Source organism: Myotis yumanensis, unplaced genomic scaffold (assembly GCF_028538775.1).
Source record: "Myotis yumanensis isolate MYYU_CA2020_CCGP unplaced genomic scaffold, mMyoYum1.0.hap1 SCAF_15, whole genome shotgun sequence".
Classification (NCBI taxonomy): Eukaryota; Metazoa; Chordata; class Mammalia; order Chiroptera; family Vespertilionidae; genus Myotis; species Myotis yumanensis.
The window spans coordinates 9963030-9984197 of record NW_027223766.1 but is presented as its reverse complement, the minus strand read 5'-3'; the positions used below and the strand labels follow the sequence as shown (position 1 = coordinate 9984197).

The window sequence follows — 21168 nt, the reverse complement described above, 5'->3', positions numbered from 1 at the left end:
AGATTACTAAATGCAGTCAAAGAAACACCTACAAGAAGACCTTGATTCATACCAAGTCTATCCTGCTCGCCTAGTTTCATAGTATAGCGTAGAGGATAAACTGTGGTTCACGTGGACCTGGCCGTCTGTCTGGACTCACCCCTTGGTATCCCTCAGCACTTCATGGTTCAAAGACTGGCAGGCCCCCGAACAGGCCACATTCCCCCATGCCCTCCAGCCTCTGCAGCTACTTTCGCTCTGCATGCGTATTTGAAAGTAAACTTCTACCCAGCTTGGGTACTTCCTCCTCGGTGCAGTCCGCCCTGGCTCCTGTGGGCGGATGGCCTTTTCCTTGTGCTCTCAGTGTGCCTGGAATCTTCCCCAGGCCTCATATTTTCGGTTGTTCATGTCTTCATCGTTCTGTCTCCAGTACCTGGGACTGTGCCTGGACCAGTACTGTATATTTGAAGGTGGCAAGTAAATACGGCGTCTTGTAATTTTCCATATGGATCCTACTCATGTATTTATTCACACAGTTATAGTGCCAGCCACTCTAGAGCTGGGAATGCAGCAGCATGCATGATGGTCGTCTTGTGCAGCTTACATTACTTTTCTCAAGATGAGTTTTTGGGTATGAGAACTATTTCCAATTTATGTACAGATTGGCATTTTCTAAATAAAGAATGCTATGGAAATGGATTACTGATGTATTTCTCTACTGGTTTTTTGCTTTGAAAAGAACGTTTAAGATGATTGCAACTGGCAAAGTTCCCACTGCTCTCAATCTTTCAGGTGTGGCCAGGGCTACATTTATATTTGCTCTGCTTGGAACCAGGGAAGGAAGGCGTCTCCATACATCCCGAGTCCCTACGTCACTTCACTGAGCCGAATCAGAAATCCTGAGCTGCAGCTTGACCCCTGTAAGCTGGTGACCTCTCTCCGGTTGCCAGGAACAAGCCAGACTAGAGGCACACTTACTCCTTTGTAGTCATTATCGAAGGAGAAACAGGAGGTGGACCCGCCAACTCCTGCCAGACGGTGCACTACGACTGGGGGTGGCCGGGTGTGGAGGTGACTGGAAACCACCGCCCTGGTGCCACCTGAACGAGTCCTTGGCCTCCTCTCCTCTCCCCATGGCCCTGGGCGAGATTCATCAGATTTTGGGGGCCTGCTACTTTCCTTTGCAATTGCCCTTATTTTGTGATTGTGACAATTTCATTATTGAGATTTCCCCATCCTTCCAAGTGCTCTTCTATATTTCAATTGTTAAAAAATAAATTTGCTCTTTGAAAAAGGCTGACCACATGTCCTAGAAAAATATCCAGTGTTATTCTAACCGTGACATAAGACCGGGGAGGGGTGGCCTGGTTGAGGCCCACGGAGAAAAGATGGCAGGATTTAAAATGAATATAAAATCACTACGAGCCACTGGTATACAGTGGATGTCAAGGACCCAGTACTGCGATTCTAGGTGCACTGAGGGGGACCCGGAAGGAAGGGGTGTGACACCCCTCCACCCTAAGGGGAGGCTGTATTTGGAATCAGGGAAAACACACTGTGAGATGGCCAAACTAGTAACAAACAAGAACCCCCGGAGAGGTCACCAGCACGTCAGGAATAGGTGGAGGCGCTCCCCGAATGAGAGAGAAGCCCTAAGGCGGCGGGGACAGTAACAACCTATGGTGATGCTGCCAAGGAAGGAGACGGCTTTATTCTAATAAAAGGGTCAGAGAAGGCCCAGTGAGTGATGTTTCCAAGATGGGAGGGCATTTTCCGCTTATTGTGTGCAATCAGGAACCTTTCAATGATGAGAACGACTCTACCAGTGTCTGGTGTTGCCTTGAGAGGTAACGAGTGCCTCATGGAAGGGCGTGTCCCAGTGGAGACGGGATGACTACCTGCCCGGCACACCTGAGAGCTGATCGTGCCTGTGGAAGGAGGCAAATAAAATGGGCTCTGAAATGACGTCCGATCAGCAGAGGGCTGGGAAGACCATCCTCGTTGTCTAAGTCACACTGACACACGTGGCCAGGTGGTAATCTCCCAGGTTTTGAATGTGTGACGTGACAGAATTTCAGTTAGCCGGGCTGAGCCATTAGGTACCAGAGAAGGAGGCTCAGGACCCAGCATCTCACGCAAATAACTTTTTTTTTTTTGGGGGGGGGGCGGGGGGGAAGGAAAGGTTTACAAGCTTTGTATTCAATAGGAACTGGGGTGTGATTTCGGTCTCATTACACACCGGGGCTCAAGCTGTGTCCAGCGTCTGACAGACATGCTCCCTGCCTCCCACCAAGGGTGTGGAGCTGTCCCTGGCTGTGGCCCAGTCAGGGCACGCAGGCTCCTGAGGTCTGAGAGAGGCATCCCCGCACTAATCATGGTTGTGACTCATTCATGCAACATCCCTGTGAATGTACCTGGAGCACCCTGGGCAGGGCAACTAAGGAGGGGCCCACCTTAATTTCCTTGAATCAAGGAGATGTGCCCTGACTTGCTTTACTGAGCAGGCTGAGCAGCCCATCCCCATCTGCCCGGCGAGGCACTAAGAGGAACCTGGTGTACGAGGGAACGCCCTCCCGTACGGGTCCCATGCACTCCTGGCCTACGTACCTGGTACACTGCTCCACTGTGGAGCGGATGAACTGGCCGATCAGCGCCAGGAACTGCTCCGTGTACCGTGAATGAAACTGCTTCAGCAGGGTGAGCAGTCCCAGGACGAGCGGCGGCCAGTCCACGGGGTCGGCAGGTTTGCGGCAGACCATTCCTGCAAGGAACCGCAGACCACCAGTTACACCACCAGGTCAAAGGCTGGCCTCTGGCGACGTCCAGTCAGTAGGGACGCTCCTGTTTGGACCACATCCTCACTGGCACGGGACTATTTGGAAGGAATAATAACCCTGGACATTCTGAGTTAGACCCGGGATTGGTGGGGGCTGCTTGTGGTCTGAAGGATTCAACATGATAGAATAATTACTCAGTTTTACAATTACCATCACTCTGTCTTTTGCATTATATAATTACAGCATGCGATTGTAGAAAAATTTAAAGATCTAAAAAATATAAAAGCCTGGCTGGTGTGGCTCAGTGGTTGACCATCGACCTATGAACCAGGAGGTCACAGTTCAACTCCCAGTCAGGGCACATGCCTGGGTTGTAGGCTCGATCCCCAGTAGGGGGCGGGCAGGAGGCAGAACCATAATCAGCTGCCTAAACTTTACAGAAAGGAAAGAAGCCAAGGCCCCACACCTTTTACAAGTTCAATAATTAACCACTGGAAATAAAGGTGGACTATGGTAGGTTGACAGGAAATTCACTGTCCCCATTTCATGGAGGGGCATTAAGTTTCAGAGGCCCAAAGATATGGATTTTATAAACATAGATTTAACTAAGAAAACATGTGACATAGCATTCTATACAAAGAGCTGTTTTGTTAGTTATTGATCTATTGATATTGCTACTTATTGCAAATAATGGATTCATCTCATACCTAGGTTTTTGTTGTACTGAAGTTTTGGCAATTGAGCGATCAGAAATAGAAAGTTGACAACGGGGAAGTAGGGTAGGCGCTTGGTTGTTATGTATATCTGGAAAGAGAAAGGTACAAAAAATGGATGTTTTTTCACACTGCATAACACTGCAGAACACATTTATAAATGGAAGGGTTCCTTTTTATTTCAATTTCCTTTTCAGACCACCTAAAACTAGGATGTTCCATTAATTTGCTGCCTTCAGAGTTTATTTAACATCACCAGATCCCCGAAAACATAAATACCTATATAACAATTAGCCCTCTGGGAAAGGAACAATTTTGCTTAGAGATTAACAGGTACTCCTCCCTCCTCACAATCCTCTGAATGTCATTAACAAAGGGAGGAGGAAAAGAGTGATGAGCAAGAGTGGGATAGGAAGGAAAGCAAGTGCAATAGTCAAGGCAAAGCTGGAGGGATGAAGGGAGGACAGAGGGAGGGTGGGGAGGAGGCAGAAGGAAGGAAAGCTCCACAGGGCTGCGCGTGGCAGGACACACGCAGAAAGCAAGCAGATGTCTCCTGTCATTTGCCGAGCCCTGGGCAGTGTCACAGAGCAGTCTCCCTCCCAGTCCACCTGGCAGGAGGTAGATACTTGGCCCTCTCCCTCCCCGCCAGCAGCCTGAGTACAGGGTCACGTTCTGGCTGGGGAGCAGGGCTCTGCTTAGACTGCCTGGCTCCACACTAACTAGTGAGGAGCCCGGGGACGTGATCCACCTCTGAGCCTCAGGTTCCTCACCCAACAATGGCATGTTTCATAGAGTTGCTGTGAGACCGAGATGGACTGGGACAAGATCCATTGGGACGAGGAACATGATCCACCCCTGAGCCTCGGGCTCCTCGCCCAACAATGGCACGTTTCAGTGCTTGGCTCGTTGTAAGTACTCAAAAAATGTGAGCTGCTATCTAGGCTCATAATCTTTTAACCAAAAAACCCAGGGTATCATACAGATTTCAAAATTTCACATGTTATAGATTTTACCAAGGTAATATAGGGCTAGATAACATCCTATAATCAAAGTCATCAGAACATGAACGTTCACAGGAACAGGTGTTGCCACCAAAGGAGATCTGATACCAACTTGTGAGAAAACGTCCAGTTCTCAGAGGACTTCGGAGGTCGGGATTGCAGGGGCGTTAGGAGCCCCAGGCTACAGCTGTGATTACAATCAGACACAAGCAGGAAGGATCAATGCCACCATTTGGTTGCAATTCAGGTATCAAACCCTGGACAAGCCTAAAAGGAGTCTCTTACAGACAGAGCCCGTTTTGCTTGTTAAGGAGCTCTGGCAAACACTATCACCTGAGTCCCTCAGCCAGAGTCAGGCAGGAAAGGTGTGAGCACACCCTCCTGTTACCTGTGGGAAAAAGGAGCTCAGAGGGGTGGGGACTTGAGTGAAGGAAGGGAGGTGCTGGGATCTGAACCCAGGTTCTCCCAGGACGTTAGCCCAGTGATCTGCTACTCCGGCCAAAGCGCCTTTGTGGACCATGTTTCTCCCACCACACCATTATACATTTTAACCATCAACCTTATTTAGTGGGTTGTGAATGCCAGCTGCCTCCAAGTAGGCTGTGATTTCATATAAGAGTGTGTTATCTTCTTTGGGGTAAGGCAGGGAGGGGTCCTGGTAGTGGGCTTCGATGTCTGCTAGGAGAGCCCTGCGTGGAAGAAACACAAAGCAGTGATACATGTTAGAAATATACGGAATTTTACAACAGTTAGTACAGACTATGATGTAATCTTTCAGGGCCTCAGTGTCCTCATCTGGAAAATGAGGGCTTAATCCTTCTCATTCTCCAGTGCCAGGTCTCCGATTGGGTATACATGAAAAATTTAACCTCAAATTGCTTTATCTTCTGGAATTCACCCATACCAAATGCTTTCACCACTCAAGTTTTGTGAACTGACTGAACTGTTTGACCAAGAAGCATGAATTACTTAAGTAGGGAGCTTGGAATGAGAACCACTCATTGGCGAAGGACTGTACCCAGGATGTGTGCCCAGAGCCACACCTCGCAAAGAAAACACTTCTACTTGCCCACAGGATGCTCAGTGACTCAGTCCTGTGGACAGCCAAGTGGGGGTTTTGGTAACAGTTGACCCTCGAACAACATGCGCAATCGGAAACCCATGTATAACTTTTGGCTCCTCAAAACCTACATACTAATAGCTTACTGTTGACCAGAAGCCTTACTGATTACATACACACTGATTAACACATTTTGTAAGTTGTATGTATTATATGCTGTATTCTTAAAGTAAGCTAGAGAAAAGTGTTAAGAAAGTCATAAGAGAAAAAACACTTATAGTATTTATTGGGAAAAAATCTACATTATAAGTGGACCCAAACAGTTCAAACCCGTGGTGTTCAGAGGCCAACTGTAACTGCTTTCTCAATCTGTGCAAGTACCTACTACGGTGTCTGGTATGTGTTAAGTGATCAATATTTATTGGTTGAAGAAATGAATCCATCAAGAAACAGACAGACACACACACACACACACACACACCCCACAGGACAATACAGGAAGCAGCCTATTCATCCAGAGAGCCTTCTTACCCAAAAAGAACTTAACGTTTCGAGTAGGTATGGAAGAATCGGGCTCTTTCAAATGCTGGCACTTACTTATTGAGATTCTCCAGGGCGGCTGCCAGATGTTTGGAGTCAAATCGACAGGAGTAATTTAATTCGTTGGCAATCTGTTGTCTCAGAATCTGCATCTGCCCCACCTGTGAACAAGCGAGAGAAAGAACAGGTGGGGCAGGTGGGCATCTCAGCGACGGGAAGGAGGCAAACACTTTTCACTGGAGGGTCAAGGTTCTACAGGAAAATGGGGGGACCGCCTGGACTGGCTCCCTGCTGAGAGCAACGTCACCCCGATGGAGCACAAGAGCCCATGCCAGGAAACCGGATGGACTCCAGTGTGCTGACCTCAGCATAGCCCCGGGTCTAGTATTCTGCAAAGGGGCCTGGTGATGCTCAGTGTTCATGGTTAAAGGTGTCTGTTTTGGAGCTCTGTGTTTGCTCTTTGGGAATAAGTTCTCTAAGTGTAGTAGCTGCTAGGAGCAGCCCTACCTCCTTTACTTGTCCTCATCGAAACAAGTGCTCAGGATGCCATTCCCTCGAATACTCTAAAATTTGGTGAATATGTGTTCTACATCACTCAGGATAAACATCATGTAATAATCTGGGTTAAAAAATAATAATCCACATAAAATCTACCAAGAAAGTCCCCTGACGATGCTACACCCAAGTCTAGGGGTCCTTAACCTTCTTTTTGTACCTAGAACCCCTACTGGAATCTGGTGAAGCACACAGACACTGTCTCAGAATAATTCTTTCATGAGCACAAAATAAAGCAGATAGGATCCTGGGAGCCAACTGTACCCAAAGGTAATTACCAGACTATTAAAAACAGATTGGTGAAACAGTTATGTCAACACAGTGCATCAACCACTGTAATTCCCAAGGAACAATGAGGTGATAGAAACTACTTAGGGATCTGGCTTGAGATAGATTTCAGCCTGCTCCCGTAAGCTTGTTGGCATCATAAAGGCAACAGCATAACTTTCTGTGCCAGTACATTTCTTATGTTCCAATCTAGGAGAGGTATCCCTAAATGGTTAGTGATGGGGAGTGGAGGGACAAGAGGGGAGGCTGTTTTATAAAACAGCAACAACAAAGGGGAAATGAACACATTTACTCTGAGTTGTTGGGAGCAGAGAAAAATTAAGAAAAAGAGAGTGGCCTTCTCTACAAACAAAAAGACAAGTTATCATTTAGATAAATGGAGCTTGTAACAGTTACAGTGTTAAATGACCTCAAATGTATTACTTTCGACCATTATTCTTACCAGACTACTATTCTACTTGGGTGAGGAAAATAAAAGCCTTTGTAAAAAATGCTATTTATAAGTGAGAAACCGTTTGTTACAGAAAAATATTACTTTAAAGTCAGAATAGGGCAAGCCAAGAAAACAGTGGGTTCTCTCAAGCCACTCAAAAATGTGCCTCCAACCTTGTATCTGGCCCATCTAATTCCTTGCTTAATTCCAGATACTCAATGTCAAGGGTTCCCTTGAAAGTACCAATCTAGAAATGGAAACAAATAAAGTCAGTTCAACATAACTTGTTCTCATTTAAAGCACACTGAATATTGGTGACCAACACTTTCTCTTTTTGGTGCTTACTTACTCCAAGCCTTTCATACAACACTGGAGCTCATTCTACCCATTTAATGGCCTATTTAGAGATATTTGGATCATCGCTTTTGCCATGATTTCTCTAGAAATACAGCAGCCACTAGCCACATGTGGCTATTTATTTAAACTGATTTAAATGAAATAAGATTAAAGGTTCGGTTTCTCGGCCCCCCAAGGCACGTTTTAGGTGCTCAACATCAACACGTGGCTAGTGGCTATGGTCACTATTGAACAGCAGGTTATTTCCAAGGTGACAAACTTGTCCCTGGGGCTTTAGGCAAAGGTCACTAAGGCCCAATACTTGGCTACTGCAGAGTCACCAGCTATGACAACGAACCGTGGTCCGTAACACAGTGGCCTTTGAACTGCCTGGCCACCAAGCAGAACACGCCCAAGCCTTCCCCGAGAACCCGTCGCCTCCCTCGGCTCCCACAGACCGACCTCAGGCCACTCCTCACTCTGCCCAGGTTTTCCCACGATTAGAAACTCGGCCTGAGAAGCTCAGTATTTGAAAGTCACTTGGTGATGGAACATCAGGTTTCATAACAAGAGGCCAAAGGCTCCTAGTGTTACCTATTCTGTTTGTTTCTAAATTAAACACACACCCATAAACAACTCCCTGAAATGATGGGAAATACATTGTGAGTTTGGCCAAGACAACAATGAGTATTGACTCAATGAGCAACTTCTGTCACTGGGAACAAGAGAATGGAACTTTTGCAAATTCCTGTGGCATTCTAGACGTTTCCTTTATGGGACACTTTTAACCATGAATCCATTTTCCAGCAGGAAATCTAGCAGACAGACTGTCAATAGGTATTCTGAGGAGACAGGTAGCGTTTCCTTTAACTTTGTGTCACCCAACTGACGATGCTTTGTACATAACGAGTGCCAGGAAAGGGCTGTCGAATGTCTCGGGTCATCGAGCGACAAGAGAAGGACACTGGGAAGACTCAGAGCGCCCGTCACAGGGCCAGGCAGGAGAGCAGACAGCGGGTTCTACAAGCTGATTTCCATCCAGCAAATTAATCTCCGCATTTCACTTTCCCGGTCATTTCCAGGGACACAGTGTCCTATTTGCAGTGTAAGGACGCCCTATGCCCCAGAGAACCTGGCTTTTAACATCCGTGCAGACAGAGGGGAAGGAGATAAACGATCTGTAACCGGACAGAGCAGTCACGGCATGGACGTTTTTGTGAGATGGACGATTAATTTCCCATTTCCTGTGTGAAAGCACTTCTTGCCAAAAGGCATTTCAGAAAGAAACAGATTCCTTGAGCAAAAAAACCCCCCAGGCCAATGAAAAGCATAGTTAAGAACAGCTCCAAGAGAGGAAGATAAAGAGACAAATTACAGAAATAATGACAAATTGAAGTGTTTTTGTTTTAATGACAAAAGAAGAGTGGCTCTGTGGCTCTCTTTGAGCAACAAAATTATAAGAAATTAATAATTAAAAAAACACAGCATTATCACCCTTTCTTCCACAACATACCTTCATTATAGCCTCGAGATAAGCTGTCCAAATCTTCTGTGTTTTGGCAATGGCGGAAAAATAAATTTTATTCGAATTGGCTGAAAGGTTAAAATATAATTTTCTATTTAGTGGATTTGGAAAGGTTACAGTGTTATCTGCACCTCAGGCTAGTTTCAGAACACTTACCTACAATGCTTTTGAGGGGGCTGACAGCATTCATGAGGGTTTTTAAAGTATCCTGCACAGTTTTGTCTCTCATGATAATTTTCTGAAACATACTGAGGAAATTCTAGAACAAGAAGAAGGCAAAACCAAAGAACCAAATATAATGAATAAGATGAGCAAGTACTCCAGTTACCTAAGCGTTCAGTAGCACACAGACTGGCCCACGTCACACCACTGTAACGAGGGTCCCGGGAAGCAGCCGCCTCCGGTTCCCATCAGAAACACCCACTTTTGGGAGGAGCTAGTTGCTGGCTTCAATGAGAAGAAGTCTTATCTTCCCAAGATGAAACTCACAAAAACCATCTGCCCACACAAATACTATGCTGGCTGCGAGATTCTAGTTGCTTCCCGTCCTTACATACCTACCGGAGTCTCATACACGTCAGTACGGGAAAGGATGAAAGGAAAGTGGAGTGGCCCACTCCCGTCTCGCCGAGCTCACCTGGAGCTCCTTCACGATCATAAAGCACAGCAGCCTGTCCAGCCCGTTCAGCCCGAAGGTCCCCAGCGTGGTCTGGATTTCCGAGAAGAGGCGGCTGCTGGTCACTTCTTGGTGCGTTTTCATGTCATACCATGTGTTCAGCTGGTCGATGTGACATGTCATCCTGCAACACGAAACACACCCAAAGCCCAGAAGCAGCTGAGTCGTCCTTAAGAGATGGAGGACTCCGCGGCTTTGGGGTATCAGACACGGAAAACAGCAGGGACATGGCTCGTGCTGAATAACCTCTGCCTGCAGGCACCCAGCGTATGTACCTTCACGGCGATGCCCGAGGGACCAGGGCGGTGCACTGCATTGCACCCCCTTTTCCTGCCCTACACTATGTCACTGGTTGTGCTGCTGCTTGGAGTCATGCCAAGAGGACAAGGTTAGACTTGGGTGTCAGGCTGGAGGACTTTAGGGCCCGGGTGTCTCTCCATGGGGCCTATCTTTAAATTTCCAGAAACTGGGGACAAGTCATGTGTTATCTGCACTCTGGTAAAAAAGAAACTTTGAATCCTATGTAACATTTGAGAGTACAATGACAAGCCATTTCCTCTTTTCTCCCAGTTCTGGTAGCAACAATGACTTCATTTAGACTCAGGAGCGTGACCATGACGATAGGCAGCCTTTTGCTGAGCACTTCTCCCAGGCCAGGCGCTGGGCAGAGCTCCTCCCATGTGCTCTCTTTTTCTTCCTCATGAGAGGAAGTGGCCCTTTCTCTACAGGTGAGATAACTGAGGCTCAGAGAGGCCTGATTTCCACACCACACTCTCCACCACCATTTTAATGGCTCCACACGTGGGGCCGGGACCTTGAATCACTGGTAGACTATGTTACAAGCAGATGGCCAAACCCACTCCTGGGGAGTCTGACTTGGCAGGTCTGGCATGGATTCCCAGCCCCGGCAATTTCACACTCCACACATGACGTGCCCAATTCTAAGAACCAGAATGCGACTTTACCGAAATGGAACTTGGGAGGCAGTGAGAGCCGCGAGGGCTGGGAGATGTAACTCTGGAAGTAAATGAGAAGAGCGAGAGATTTCCAGAACTGCACACGGAAACCTTTCAGGCTTTGAGGTGTGCCCTCCATCGCCCAGTGCTGGCACTTTGTCACTCACGAGGCTCCCAGCACTGACGATCAAGTCAACACTTGACCTGAAAGCCCCTATCATGCTTAAACCCTCTGTAACTATTAGTGTGGCATCTGGGGGTAGTTTTCTAGAAAGGATTTAGTGATGAACCCGTGGGCACCAAGAAAGGAGGAGCTACAAAAGGTTTGGATCAATTACTCTTAGACAACACTCATTTCCGATGGGATTTTTGGATTAAGTTTACATATTGACAAGGGCAGTTTTGATTATCTAAGTTTTTGTGACTCTATAAACTGTGACTCACTGCATGCAAACCTATGTGCCTATGTGGTCTACCCTTGATCGCCACAGGACTTAAGAGCTGGTTCCTGGTGTGTATTCTGGGCCCACCATTTACTAACTCTGTGAGATTTTGGGCAAGTGACTTATCTTTTCTGTGCCTCAGTCACTTCATTTTTAAAAGGGAAAGAGTAACAGTGCCTACCTCATAAAACTCTTGTAATGAGTAAGCGAAAGAACGCAGATCATGTTCTGGGAAGAGAGCACAAGGTAAATGCTCAGGAAAGGGTTAGTTCTTGCTACCAAAGGTGCCTTGGTACGGGCTAAGAAACAAGAGGGTCAGGGTCATCTTAAAAGGCCAGGATATCAACCGACAAGTGCAAGACCCTGTGGCTGGAATGTGTGTGTGTGTGTGTGTGTGCGCACGTGTGTGCATGTGCTCGTTCGCGCACACACGCTACTAGATACAGAGAAGCAATTTGTAATTTAAAAAATAATTTGATATATTGGGATGTCCACTGGTCCAAGCAAGTAGAATGTTAAATGGGGAGCAAGAGGAGCATAGGTGGCCAAACAAACCTTAGGGTTGTTTTGATCTCTATCTCTTTGGACTGAGGAAAATACGTAGTCTCAAAAAAGTGAATTTCAATAAGCAAAGCTGTGACCTCAGTATATGCAACACATGTGTAGACTTCGATCGTCCCTGGTGTTCAAGGCCAGTGGAGTTCAGATGCACCTACTTTGGGTCTGTGATCCGCAAGATTTCTCTGCAGAGCCGACCGATAAACGTCACAGACTCATCCACAGGGGTAAACTTTGGTATTGGAATATGAGTGGACTGGTACATACTTTGCCAGTCTTGAATCTAGAAGAAAAAAACAAATATTTGGTACATCTTTGACCAGGTAACCTAGTAATGCTTTTCCCACTTCTAATCTAATAAAAGAGAAACATGCAAATTGACTGTACCTTCGCCACGCCCCAAGCCACGCCCACCAGCCAATCAGAGTGACTATATGCAAATTAACCCAACCAAGATGGCGGCCAGCAGCCACAGAGCTGGAGCAAGCAGGAGACTTGGTTTCCCCGGCGATGGAGAAGCCAAGCTTCTCGCCTGCCCTGGCCGGTTGTGGCCTCCGCTAAAGGCAACAAAGTTTCAATTATAGAAGATAAATAAATCCCAGATACGTGCTTCCAGCCAGCCTCCACTGGGAGCTTGGGTGGCTGGGGGCCGTGGCCAGCCTGCAAACAGCCATCAGCACCTCACCCAGGCTGGCCAGGCACCCCAGCGGGGACCCACACCCTGAAGGGGCTGTGGCCAGCCTGCAAACAGCCATCAGCCCCTCACCCAGGCTGGCCAGGCACCCCAGCAGGCCCCCCCCCCCCCGAAGGGGCTGTGGCCAGCCTGCAAACAGCCATCAGCCCCTCACCCAGGCTGGCCACACCCTCAAGGGGTGAGGGTCCCTGCTGGGGGGCGTGACCAGCCTGCAAGCAGCCCTCAGCCTCTCACCCAGGCTGGCCAGGCACTCGAGCAGGGACCCCCACCCTGAAGGGGGTGTGGCCAGTCTGAAAACGGCCCTCAGCCCCTCACCCAGGATGGCCAGGCACCCACCCTGATCTGGGACACCCCTTCAGGGCAAACCAGCCAGCCCCCACCCATGCACCAGGCATATAATAAAAGGGTAATATGCAAATTGACCCTAACAGCAGAACGACTGGGAATGACTGGTCACTATGACACACACTGACCACCAGGGGGCAGATGCTCAATGCAGGAGCTGCCCCCTGGTGGTCAGTGAGCTCCCACAGGGGGATCTCTGCTCAGCCACAAGCCAGGCTGATGGTTGCCAGCACAGCAGTGATGGCGGGAGCCTCTCCTGCCTCCTCAGCAGCGCTAAGGATGTCCGACTGCAGCTTAGGCCTGCTCCCCGCTGGCAAGTGGACATCCCCCGAGGGCTCTTGGGCTGCCAGAGGGATATCTGACTGCCAGCTTAGGCCCAATACCCCGGGGAGCGGGCCTAAGCCAGCAGGTGGACATCCCCTGAGGGGTCCCAGACTGTGAGAGGGCACAGGCCGGGCTGAGGGACCCCCCTGAGTGCACAAATTTTTGTGCACCGGGCCTCTAGTAGCTTTATAAAGATAATGTTGCATAAAGAGCGACAATGAGTGCTCCTTAGTTTCAAAAAGGAAACTTTTAAAACTGTGTTAATAGTCATTGCAAAATGCCATATATAACATTTATTAAAAAAGAAACATTTGTGAAAAAGTAACATGAATGAGGATAAGTAAGAAGAGACACAGAGACATACGGCTTTTGGCTCATGAGCTAACACATGTCAATGTAATAACAAAACCAAAAATATCACAAGGCTGGAAGATATTTAATGTTTCAATGCATGAATCATCAATTCTCTAATTAAAAGCGTATAGAGTAGCTCCTTGCTAACTACTAAAATCTAACTTCTCAGCTGTGATACTTAAGAATTTGGTGCTCAAACAACCCAATTAACAAATAGGCAAAGGACTTGTGTAGACATTTCTTCAAGGAAGATATAGATTTGGCCAAAAAACACAGGAAAAGATGCTCAACATCATTAGTCATTTGGAAAATGCAAATCAAAACCACATGAAATACCACTTCATACCAATTAGAATGGGTATAATTTTTTTTTTTTTTTTTAAAAAAAAGAAAACAAGTGTTGGCAAGGATGTGGAAGAATTAGGCAATTAGAACCCTCAGATATTGCTGGTGGAAATAAAAATGGTGCGGGCACTGTGGTAAATAGCTTGGTGGTTCATCAATAAGCTACACACAGAATTACTATATGGCCCAGCAATTCCGCTCTCAGGTATATACTCTGATCAAACCCAACTGACCTCTAAGTCTTCTGAATTCTCGATCACTTGAGTTATAACAATGACAACAAATGGATTCATTCTGCAACCATTTAGTCTTGTTTTCTCCATAGGAGAGTGAACTCCCAAAGGTCAGGTATCATATAAACTTTGAAACCCTCACAGCTCCTGTAGGTACTCTGGATATTTGTGACTTTCTAGTGCTTACTGATTTTTAGTCACTGTTTAAATAAACTTTCTTGTTGACATTTCTGAAGTCTAGGGTATGTATTTTAAAAGTCAGAAATAACAAACACAGTCAAGAATTTAAAAATGCACTTAGATACCTTTGTTCGTAAGAAATTATTACACTCCTGCTCGACATTGTAATTTATAATACGAGATACTTCTTCCTGCCAAATCTTCAGAGCATAAATGTTGACATAGTCCTGTATGTATTCAAAAGAGCGGTGAAATCCGTCCATGGTCGCTCCCAATTCTTTCAGCTTGGGCATCAATTCACTTGGCTGTGCAAAAGGGGAAACACAAATTCTATCATATTGCAGGAGGCTGTTAACCACTAATATCCACGCTGGACTTTAAATGATCCCCTAAGAGACCACACTGATAGTTCAAGACGCCTTGGAAAATGCTCATTTCCTACTCATCTAGGATCAGTGGTAACCAAGGTCCGACATTCAGCAAGGAATACATTTCATTCACCTGGGAAGGAAGCCTCATACAAAAGAATATAAAAAATTAATGTTGATTTCTCACACATCATTTGATGAGTATATCTATCTTAAAACACTTCAACTATTTTAAATTGAATTTCCTGATGTGAAAAGTACCACATATATATATATATATATATATATATATATATATATATAAATAAATAAATTTCAGGCCTATTTCTTTTTTCTCCTGAGAAAAATGACCATATTCCTTAATACATTGAACAAAATAAAAACTTACTTTCTATTTGCTTTACGATTAAGTTCTGTATCTAGAAGAAGTAACTCTGGATTACAAACATCAGTTCAATTCTTAAATTAGGGGTTCAGCCCTGGCTGGTGGCTGAGTTGTTTGGAGCATCGTCCCATACACCAAAAGGTTGGGGGTTCAATCCCTGGTTGATGTATGGGAGGCAACCGATCGATGTTTCCCTCTCACATCAAGGCCTCTTTCTCCCTCTCTCTTTCTCTGTCTCTCCCTTCCTTTCTCTCTAAAATCAATAAAAACATACCCTCAGGTGAGGATTAAAAAAATATTAGCGGATCAACAGGTAAAGAAAAACAGGACTGATTTTAGAAAGGATTTTTTCATAATATGAATACATTACCATATTGGATCAAAAGGCACATCTATTGATTGTACTGAAAATCAGCTATTCGATATATGTTAGGAGGAAGGGTCTTGTTCACAATAGTTAAAAGTGATGCTCTAGTCCATTTTTTCAAACTGAATAGACAGCAAGAGAAAGGACAGATGTAGTTTGGTCATCTGGTACCTTGGCTCGAGGGTTGAAGATCAATCCCCGATGAAGAGCAAAAGCAACACGTTTAACGAGCTCTTTCCTTATCCCGTCTTCCAGCAACTGTTTGGGATCCACCTGAGTGAAAATCGAAGAGTAATAAGCGGCAGTGAGAAAAAGCCGGGCCCCCAAGTCCAGAGGAAAGAACTTCCAGTGGACCGCTTTCCACCTCTTTTCTAAAGGACTGGGACTGCTGTCCCTTCCTGTCCCTCTGTGATCTGCTCAGTAGGACGGAATTATCAGGCCTGTCACCTCATTAGGATCTGGTTTACCTCAGTAAAACTCATGATAATTTTATAACATGACGTTTCAAAGGTGGTGGATGGGTATGGAAGTTTCAAATTGTCTCACGTTTTAATCACTTCATTACAAATTAAACTTCCTTTTCTTATCACCAGGAGGGGGCAGAATAATGGGTCTGCAATTGAAGTCAGTGTGTTTTTCCTCTGGATGTTACCTCAGGGCCTCTATAGCCATATGGACAACTCAAGGTTTGGGTTGGACGCTCTGCAGATGGAACAATTCTCTTTCAGCACACTGGGAATGGGGTTGGAAATTAGGGAGATAAAATATGAAAGAAAATCTGTTCCCTGAGCATATTTTGCTGATTCTTTTTTTCTGTAATGAGAAAGCTTTTGTTATTCCCCCCAAAACAGTCTCCTATCAGATCCGTAAACATTAAATAGCTTCACGGCATCCTTTGGATTCCTTGAGACTTGTCTCTCTTTTTAATCTGTAAAGAACCATTATTTCAGAACGTCATAAAGGTAACTGATGGGTTCCATCTGCATTTGGTTATGTCTAAACTTCAAGGAAGATAAATGCAATGAAAGCTGCAGAATTACAAAAGCCAGAAAAACATGTTGCACGACAGCATGGCTATGCAATCAGCAAAATCCAGACTGGGAGACTACCGGTCGAAGGCCTGGGTTCTTCAATAGAAAAAAAGAATAAAGAAACCTGGAGAGTAAAAGAGACGTAAAAGACATGATATATATATTTTAAATGTAAACTATAGCGTCGAGAGATTTATTTTTGGATAATAAAACTGTAAACAGAGAGACTGAAATTAGGTCAGAGCACATGAGGGGGAGGATAGGTGTGGGAGCTGGCTAAATTATGTGTCTTAACTTAAGTGTTGGTGAAAACGAATGATATTTACCTTATAATAATCTACTAAGCTACACAATTGTTTCTGCAGCTTTTAATATCTATGCTTTATTTTATAATAAAAAGGTAAATTATAAATAAATATAAACAATGAGAGTAAAATCAAAGAAGTAATGAGAAGTTTTCAAAGAAACATTCCTCATAAGAACAGGTTTGATGAGAAGAAGTTCAATGTTTTCAGGAATCTAAAGGTCTCCAATGGACCTTCCCGTTCTCCCTAGATTTTCACTCATCTATGGAGTGTTCACAGCAGAGAGAAAGCCCCCCTCACACACCCCGTCCTCACCTTTCTAACCCTTCCCCTAAAGTTAGCAACAGGGAACCATTTTCATATGGATCTTCCAGAACTTTCTCTATTCATTTACATACACAAGTATTTGTCCTTAAATTCATATTTAATTTCAAAAATCTAAATGGGATAACACACACACACACACACACACACACACACACACAAACACAGTTCTGCAATTCACTGTTTTCACTTTAACTCCTGGAAATCTTCCAGTGGCAAATTCATTTTGAACGGCAGCAGGACCATCCATAGCATGAGCACACCAGGATGTATTCAGCCAATCTCTTACCATTAAATACTATTTAGATTATCACTCTTTTGGGGGCTAACTCTAACAATGAACACATATCGCTGTGTACATTTCACTTGCTTTAAGTCATGACTAAAGTGAACTACTTTTTACAAGTGTCTGAAATAGATCCTTCACATTGGGAGGTTCCAGATCCGTAAGGGCCTGGGCTGTCAGACTGGCAAAGACAGTCGTCTCCTGGGTGGGATGGGGTCAGGACGATATGCCCTCTGCTCTTATTACCTGAAAATGTGGGGCAAATGATTTACACCTTTCTAAGCAGCCTTTGCTTTGATAATTAGTGCTAAATGTTAGGTTTTATTACATCCTTCTTATAGGGGTCACTTCACATGTAAGATACTTAATCTGGTCCTAGGATTTATCACTACTTTATGGATTAGTCAGAAGTGGTAAGCTGCATGTATAATTTCTCCATATCAACTGAATTCAACTGGCATCAGGACTAAAGCATGTTTAACGGATTCTATTAATACTCCAAGGGTAAATGTATTTCTTTTAAAGCACTTCCAGAGATCATACACTAAAGTTCCATATCTCTTTAGGTTCATTTCCTCTAGTTTCTTGGATTTTATTAACATAAATGTTACCCTGGGTATTCGATAGCTTTACACTTCATTAAAAATCAGAAATGTTCAGGTTTTACTGCTCTCAGATAAACAGAAAAGAAAATGAAAGCACCTTGAACATCATTAATCTCAGGATAATGAACTAGAACAGCAGTGAGATACCACTTTATACCCCGTGGGCAAGCAAACATTAGAAAGTGGAAAATAACAAGTATTGGGGAAATGTGGGTAGATACAAAGAAAATGGTCATTTCAGAAGGCAATCTGGTAGTATTGAGACAAATTAAGTATAAATTAAGGCATGTCTGACCCAGTGACCCACTCTGGGTATGTAGATTTCAGAAATTCTTTTTTTTTTTTTTAAATATATTTTATTGATTTTTTACAGAGAGGAAGGGAGAGAGATAGAGAGTTAGAAACATCGATGAGAGAGAAACATCGATCAGCCGCCTCCTGCACATCTCCCACTGGGGATGTGCCCGCAACCCAGGTACATGCCCTTGACCGGAATCGAACCTGGGACCCTTCAGTCCGCAGGCCGACGCTCTATCCACTGAGCCAAACCGGTTTCGGCCAGAAATTCTTATACAGGTCTGCAATGGGGACATGTTCCGAGATGATAAAGGGGAGGGGCACAGGTGAGACCCTGGGCAACACAGGTGTTTGCCCTCAGGCAGTTGTTACATAAAATGTGAAATCAGTGCAGCAGTTAGAAGTAACCAACTACCTGACCCACAGCAACGTAAATTTATTTCAAAAGCAGTACCTAGAGAGAAGAGTTGGAGAAAGAATCAGAGACCGAACACAGTAATTTAGGTAAATAAAAAAAAAACACACATGCACTCATATAATAACACCACATGCTAAAAAGAAGGATACTTGCATGTTTAGGGACAGAAACCAAACATAAAGAGTGGGCTCTGTGGGTACCCAGGAAAAGAGAAAGAGAAAAAATAAGAGACAGCTTACATGCATCAGTGCTGACAATGACCTGCTAATGACAATAAGGTAGGATGACCTCAGCTCTCTGCACCTGGGTGCAATATAAAAATACTAAAAAGGAAAAGGAAGCGACAGAAAGAGAGAGGACTAGCCAGCTATTTTGTCTAAGGGCACTAAACCATTTTTTAAAAAATTATAAAGTCAATAAAATGGATTTTTCTTAGATTTAAGTAACTCTTGGGTATTACGAGAAATAAAGATTATAATGCTCTCTCTTCCTCCATCAATACATGAGTAATATAAAGCCCAGAAGCCGAATGTGAAACAGCAGGCACACACGGGAATGATGTCATTCCCTGTTCCCCAAGGGATAAATACCACATCCATTCAAACTAAGAGTCTCACGATGAAGACACACAGACCAGCATCAGAGCAGTTACCTTGATGATGCCGACCAAAGTCGTTTTCATCATTAAGATGCCTTCAGTGAAAATGGAAATCGCATGAGTCAGCTTGGCAACCTTTAACAAAGACAAAGTGGTTAGTGAAGCACTTCAGATAAAAGACCCATCGTTGGTAGGGAAGGTAAAATAATTGGCCGACGGTCCTGGAATGGGCAAAGACAACTGGAATGAGCGTGTAGCTTTCGGACCCCCGTGTGCACGTGTCCTAGTCAGAAATGAGGCTTCGGGGTGTCCCTGAGAGACATTTTGGAAAACTGAGCCTGAAGACATTAAATAGTTCTTTAAACTTTGACCAACTGTTTTCCCTTCTTTGGGCCTCAGTTTCTCATGCACAACATGGGGGCAGGACTCAATGACATGGATGAGCCCTTCCAAGTAGAAAAGGCTTGTGGAGACTCTACGCAGGTACCTCCCCTTACTGCCGCCTACATTGTTTTCAGGCAACACCAGGAGACGCTGATCGGGTAGACAGGCGCTATGTTGGAACACATGTGGCAATCCCAAGCTTGGAATCTAAATTTACGGTATAAAAATTTATGGTATAATTTTGGAGCTGTGTCAGAGGGTGTGAAGTTGACACTGGGATGAATGTGAGGACCCCAGGCAGCACATTTCAATTTTCACTTGACTTCACTTTTCAGGGAGAAAGAAAAGCAGAGGTGTTTGAGAATAATGACCTCAGAGGCTGCTTAACTACTGAGTGGACCCCCGAGTCTGGCTGTAGGCCATGGTGAAACGACCATAGATTATTTCGAGCCACTGGTTGGATGTAAAGGAGGGATCCAAACATGAAAAGTCTAGGCACTCTAGCCCCGGGAGACTAAGGCCTGATTCACCAGGACTACTCTAGAGAACCGTGATCAGCAGACCCCACTTCCTCTGAGAATACTCAGCCAGGCAAGGCCTCCCATGACACCAGGACAATGCACGAACTTACGAGGCACTAAAATAGCAAAGGGAGTTAGCACTGAGAGTAGGAACAAACAAATCAGAATTGGTCTGGGGGTCCCAGGGATATGGCGGGTGACACAGACCTGTGATCTTTCATGGGTTAGGTTTTAAATACGGAAAGGCATGAGTCAAAGGGACAAGCCACCTGGTATCGTGGGCCCAGCTGGGCGTAGTCCCTCAGCTTGTCCTTGTCCAGGCGGGTGGGCACCTCGATGATATCGTGGGTCTGAAGCTTTATGATCTTTAGAAGAGAAGTAAACATGCTTTCTGGAATGATCTGCAAAACCTTTAAGGAAAGAGAAAAGACGAAAAACAATGAAGCACCTCTTCTCTTTTTCTTAGCTGATAAATGCTCTGACAGCAAGAAGGGTACCAGTGTGTCAAAGCCAGCTGTCTGCAGGAAGGGATGCTGAGGGGCTTAAAGGAGCTTTTCAATACCTGCTCAGGGCACAGGGCTACGCCCCTTCAATCTTGAACTGCTCACAGGACAGAAAGCTAATCCGCATAGAAATGCTACAGAAAATGTAGCTTTTTCACATCACCAACTTTTATTTATTTTTTTACAGGCTGCTGGATACTTTTAATTAATTAACTAATTAATTACATTTATTTTTCAATTACAGCTGACATTCAATACTGTATTAGTTTCAGGTGTACAGCATGCTGGATATTTATATAACTTATACAGTAATCCCTCTGATAATTCTAGTTCCCATACAATTATTACAACATTATCAGCTATATCCCCTGTGCTGCACCATGACAAGCTTTTAAAAGACTGAGGTTCTGAGACGCTAAGTGACATGGCCAGAGACCATTCAGCTAATGTGACACAGGTCA

At 44.9% G+C, this 21168-nt stretch overlaps 1 protein-coding gene across 4 annotated transcripts in view; it reads right to left on the bottom strand.

The window, feature by feature from the left end:
- The window catches only part of WASHC5 (WASH complex subunit 5), a 56665-nt gene that overhangs the window by 9470 nt on the left and 26027 nt on the right, over positions 1-21168 (bottom strand). For 3 of the 4 annotated variants that reach the window (XR_011468272.1, XM_070392730.1, XM_070392731.1), the window contains exons 16-27: positions 20474-20614; positions 19354-19434; positions 15607-15708; positions 14441-14620; positions 11999-12123; positions 9845-10007; positions 9364-9466; positions 9196-9275; positions 6128-6231; positions 5030-5159; positions 3464-3560; positions 2587-2740 (exon numbers count right to left, since the gene is read on the bottom strand). Coding sequence is in view for 3 of the 4 variants with exons in the window: in XM_070392730.1 (XP_070248831.1) it covers positions 2587-2740; positions 3464-3560; positions 5030-5159; positions 6128-6231; positions 9196-9275; positions 9364-9466; positions 9845-10007; positions 11999-12123; positions 14441-14620; positions 15607-15708; positions 19354-19434; positions 20474-20614 (1460 nt within the window). In the remaining variant the exon portion in view is untranslated. Of the gene's footprint in view, positions 1-1676; positions 1908-2586; positions 2741-3463; positions 3561-5029; positions 5160-6127; positions 6232-9195; positions 9276-9363; positions 9467-9844; positions 10008-11998; positions 12124-14440; positions 14621-15606; positions 15709-19353; positions 19435-20473; positions 20615-21168 lie in introns of those variants that run through there. The other variant, XM_070392732.1, reaches the window with a different exon arrangement.